Here is a 5522-nt window from a genome sequence, read left to right as displayed (position 1 = left end):
CACCCAGCTGGCATGTGTGGGAGTGCCCAGGCCAATCTGAATTCCCCAGAGAAGCCTCCACAGCTCAGGCGGCAGAGCTGGGAATCAAACCCGGTTCCTCCAGATTAGATACACCAGCTCTTAACCTCCTACGCCACTGCTGCTCCCTCAATTAACCTCAAAGTAGAAGCTAGAGTAATACTCTGTGCCAGAATACCAGAGACCACCAGGGGAAAGAATCCTGAGTGGTGGAGAGAAAGACTTTAAAAAAAAAGACAACCATACAGCAAAGGAGCAAACTGAACACTAAAAAAAATTAAAACATAAGGAAGAAAAATCTCCCCAAAGGTTTCATTTGAAGTCCCACTCATTTTAACAAAGATCAGGGCAAGTGCTTTAGTCAAACCTCCCTCTTTGGAACTGATAACCCCAATTAGTATTTATGAGATGCATTTCAAGAACATGAAAGTCTTCACTTGTAGGGTTGGGAAGTCTGGGTTAGGAAATCCCTGGAGATTTGAAAACGAAACCTGGGGAGGGCAGAGTTTGGGGAGGGGAGAGACCTAATGCCATACAGTCCCCCTCCAAACTAGCCAATTTTTTCTAGGTCAGTGGTGGCGAACCTTTGGCACTCCAGATGTTATGGACTACAATTCCCATCATCCCCTGCCAGCATGGCCAATTAGCCATGCATCTGTGGCCGGCATTGTCAGAGGTGTTACACCAATTAGCCATGCTGGCAGGGGCTGATGGGAATTGTAGTCCATAACATCTGGAGTGCCAAAGGTTCGCCACCACGGCTCTAGGTGAACTGACCTCTGTCATTCAGAGGCCAGTTCTAATTCCCAAAGATCTTGAGGCCACAACTGGAGGCTGGCAACCTACTCTTTCCATAACCCACACATCATCCCTGTATTGGAGGCCATCATTACTATCCCCTATGAAGTTGCGATGGGGAAGGGGAGATGGTAGCTTGCCAGTCTGAAGACATTTTCTTTGACACTCATTTATTGTCATTGTTCGCTTTAATTGAGATGCTCAGGCATAAGATATACACAAAATACAAGCATAAAGTCTACACAATAGAACACTAAACAGCAGGGGATATACTATTGGGCTTTTGAATATCATTGCGATTCCCAGCTGAGTGCTTGTTAGCAACTGAGAACGCAATATTGTTGGACTTCGCTCGTGCGTCTATTTGTTCGTCTGTTCGCGTATGCCCTGTGCTGTTTATTGTTCTACTGTGCTATCTCTTTCTGTAAACTAGGAAATAAGTCTGAGTGCACATTCACTTTAATTGCACCGTAAAAACAGGTTAGATTCACTCAGCGGTCAATGTCCTCGGTTGCCTGCGTGTACAAGGTTTGGGTTCATTTATTGGCTTCTACTCCCCTACACCTCTCACCCTTTGATCCCTCTGAGGATGACAGCCGTAGATGAGGGCAAAATGTGAGCAGCAAAAACTACCAGACCTCAGCCCCAAATCCTGGAAAACCCACCACAGCCGGTAGATTCCTGCTGTGAAAGTCTTTGACCATACACAGTGACTGACCTTTGGCCTTCCCCTTAACTAGGTGTTCAGTCAAGGGGGGGGGAAGCAAAACCATTTATTTTTCTTCTCCCTCTCCCCACCTCGTTGTTCTTACTAAACGGTCAGCCTGATAATAGTGTTTCTACTACTATTGCTGTTGAATTATTTTTACTTCCAGCAAGGCTATCTGTCTCCCCACATGGGCACCAACCAGTGGTGGGATCCAAAAATTTTAGTAGCAGGTTCCCATGGTGGTGGGATTCAAACAGTGGCGTAGCACCAATGGGGCTGGGTGGGGCACGACTGGGGCGTGGCCGGGCATTCCGGGGGCGGGGCGTTAATAATTTCTCTGTTACTGTAAAAAAACTCTTACTGTAAAAAAAAGTTCCTAATTTCCAGCTGGTATCTTTCTGTCCATAATTTAAACTCATTATAGCAAGTCCTACCGTCTAGTGCCAACAGAAACAACTACTTCTCCACTAATTGACTGCCTGTCAAATACTTAATACTTTCAAATACTTAATTTTGTTTCTAGAAATCAAAAGAAGGAGACTTTCCTGAAACAAGGAACTTGACCATATTTCTAAAACATGTTTTTAAAACAGCCCAACAGGGAGAATTATCCCGTTTTCTACCTTCGCTAACCAGCCACTTAGGAAACAACAGGACTTTATGATTTTGGGACCTAATGGAATTTATAACGGAAAAGCAGACCCAATTAGTAACCCCCTCTTGGCACACACAAATAATTAGTAACCCACTCTCGGGAACTGGTGAGAACCTGCTGGATCCCACCTCTGGCACCAACCCTAGTTTCCTTCAGCAGCGACCTTCTTGAGGCAACAGAACCAGTTCAAGGGGTTCTGTCCCCCCGAGAGGGTCACCTCCTAGGCCCAGATTGCAAGCCCAGAAAGTGTTGCTATTCACGCCACTGAAGGCTGGGAGTGAATCGAACCCCTGCCGTGTATTGGTGCCCTCCTTGTTTGCCGCCCCAAACAGTCAGTTGAGCAGCCAGGCCAACACTTTGGCCTGCCGGTCAACATCGTAGCCGATACCGAAACTGGACATCATATGCAGGCTGCATCACCCCAAAGCCATAGCGGGTCTTGTCCAGCGGAGGGACTTCCTCGTCTTTGTTGACCAGCTCCACCTCGAAGTAGGTGAGCATCAAGAAGGCAAAAAGTTTCATCTCGTTGACGGCGAAGAACCGTCCGGGGCACATGGAAGTCCCGGCCCCCCAGGGCATGGTGAAATACTTCACCTTCTCGCCGTTCTTATAGAATTCCTTTTTGGTGCCATTTTGGTTCAGGAAGCGGTCGTATTTGAAGACGTGAGGCTGGGGGTGGATTTCCGGATCCATGTGGGCCGCCAGGTAAGGGAAGATGCCGATCCGGTCCCCTTTCCGCAGGGCGTATTCCCTCCCGTCATTCATCTTGAGCTTCATGTCGTCTACCACTGCCCTGATCAGCAGAGGAGCCGCTGCCAACCGCAGGGTCTCCTCCACGGCGCTGTCCAACACAGGAGTGTCGGTCAACATCTCCTTGGTGATGTTAATAACCTCCCTGCCTGGCTTTACCTCCTGTCCGGATTCTTTCACCACTCTGTCCACCTCCTTCCCCACATCTTCCATCGCCTCTGGGTTTTTCATAAGATGTAGAAGGAGCCAGAAGGATGCTGGACCGGTGTTCCCTTGGGCTGCCCAGAGGAGCAGAAACATAAACCTGTCCCGCATGTACTCAGGCATTCCCTCCTCAGCCAGCTGCTGTTCTTGATCACTTACCCACCTACTGATATTGTCCTTCTGGTAGACATTCTTCACGGAGAGGAGGTCCCAGAAGAGTCTCTTCAAGTGTTCGGCTTCCTTCCTCTTCCCAAAGGACAGCGTGGAAGTGGCCAAGCGGGGGAAAAGCTGGTCATATTTCCGAAATTCGTTGTATACCTCTTCAGAGTGCTGGAAGTCATCTTTCTTGGCCTCCTGGGAGTCCGTTGCGCTTTCATGCGACTTGTTTCCGTACAAAGCCAGGTATCCGGCCCGGAAGACAGCGTTGTAGCAGTAGTGGAACAGCCCGTCTTGCCGCCAGCGCTTCCCCCCTTCTGCCGAACCGAGGCTGTGAAACATCACTGTCCTCAAGCCGTCCATCATCGCCTGAGTCATCACCACGAGCCCACTCCCCTTCAGGTGCTTCGTGCTGGCGCTCTCCACTATCTTATGGGTCGTTTGAGAAGGCTCGTATCCGAACACTTTATTGACCAGTTCGTGAGCGTATTCGTTGAAATCCAGCTTGGCCCTGGCTTCTTTCACCACCGTCCCAAAAGAGAGGGGGTCCATCAGGAAAGTGAAATAGTCGCCCCCCAGCAGCACCGTGAAAATGTCCCCGTGCTGCTTCTGCATCCTTCGCAGGAAGTCCACGCCGTCACGCCTGAAGTCCAGGGCGCAGCCTAGCCAGGGGATGGACCCTTTGGCCAAGGGGGGCTCGTTGGCTCTCCGCTTACGAAATGCACCCGCCAGGTAAAGCCCCCCCACAACGACCGCTAAGAGGGCACAGAGAATTGCCTCGCACAGGGCCATCTCGGCGAGCTTTGGGCCGGAGCGGTGCTACAAGCTGTTTATTCTCAAAAGGCTTGTTTTATCTGGCTGCAAAGGGAGTTGGCAGAAACGGAGGGTGTGTGTCTGTACTGTTATTAACTCCTTGTTGGGCACGCTCGGTTTTCAGCAGGGAAAGCTCCAAAGCAAAAACCGTATTCGCAGGAGGGAACCAGGAGGAATAATTATGTGGGAGGGGAAGGCAACCCATTATTCCCGTTTATAACTTCTGAAAGAATGCAAACAGAAACGGCACAGTTTTATGCATATTTTCCTCTCTCCGACCCACCCAAATAGTGTGCAATCACTGGAGACAGAGGGGAGAAGAAGAGGGTTAAGGCAGGTACCTTCTGCCAAAGGAAGAAAAGGAAAAACAGAAGAATTTCAGGTAAGGGGGTTAGGGTTAGGGGCCAATTCTAGACTGGGGGATTCCTGGAACTTTGGGTGGTGGAGCATAGGGAGAGTCCTACAGTGGGGAAACTGAGGCCCTGTCCACACAAATCTCCTACCGTGTTTCCCCGAATATAAGACAGTGTCTTATATTAATTTTTGCTCCCCAAGATGCGCTATGTCTTATTTTCAGGGGATGTCTTATTTTTCTGTGTTCTGTTCGTCGGGCATGCTTCCAAACAAAAACTTTGCTACGTCTTACTTTCGGGGGATGCCTTATATTTCGCACTTCAGCAAAACCTCTACTATGTCTTATTTTTCGGGGATGTCTTATATTAGGGGAAACAGGGTAAGCTGCAAAATGTTTGTAAAACATTTTCGATTCCCCCCCTTTTGTTCACACTCAGCCCCTTGAAATGACTCCTGCCTGTCATTTTCTGATTTCCCCTTTTTTAGTTGCATGTTCCGTCGATGCTTCAATACCTGTGCTGTATTCTTGTGAACTTGATGCTTCAAAGATTGACCCCCAAAATAAAAGAACCAATAGAGAAACACTGCAAATGAACAGGTGAGGGGGAACAGAGCGAGCTCAGAAAATGGCACTAAGGAGGAAGTTTAGGGAAGCGGAGAAACGTGGGAAGCGTAGTCGGTGGTGGGATTCAGCCGGTTCGCACCACTTCGGCAGAACCGGTTGTTAAAATGGCGCTTGTAAACAACCAGTTGTTAAATGATTTGAATCCCACCGCCGGAACCAGTTATTAAATTATTTGAGTCCTACCACTGAGCACAGTCAATAGATCGCACAGCTACTGAAGACGTTTTCAAAACTTTTCAGCCGGAGAATAGTTTCAAAAGGGTATTCTACCAAGCTTGTCACTCTATCAAAAAAAGAGAGAGATAAGATTGGTCTGGCATGACTTGTTCTTCAGAAACCCATGCTGACTTTTTGTGATCACAGTCTTCTCTTCTAAGTGCTGGCAGACCATCTGTCTAATGATCTGCTCCAGAATCTTTCCTGGTTTTGAAGTCAGGTTG

At 48.5% G+C, this 5522-nt stretch overlaps 1 protein-coding gene across 1 annotated transcript; it reads right to left on the bottom strand.

Moving 5' to 3' along the window:
- Positions 1-2234: 2234 nt before the first annotated feature.
- On the bottom strand, positions 2235-4100 carry LOC125440698 (5-beta-cholestane-3-alpha,7-alpha-diol 12-alpha-hydroxylase). Its single transcript, XM_048510586.1, has one exon. The coding sequence runs from the start codon at positions 4080-4082 to the stop codon at positions 2550-2552; it is 1533 nt and encodes a 510-aa protein (XP_048366543.1). The 5' UTR covers positions 4083-4100; the 3' UTR covers positions 2235-2549.
- Positions 4101-5522: the final 1422 nt, after the last annotated feature.

The sequence above is a fragment of the Sphaerodactylus townsendi genome, linkage group LG11 (genome assembly GCF_021028975.2).
Source record: "Sphaerodactylus townsendi isolate TG3544 linkage group LG11, MPM_Stown_v2.3, whole genome shotgun sequence".
NCBI classification, from domain to species: Eukaryota; Metazoa; Chordata; class Lepidosauria; order Squamata; family Sphaerodactylidae; genus Sphaerodactylus; species Sphaerodactylus townsendi.
This window is presented reverse-complemented; position numbering and strand designations above follow the sequence as displayed.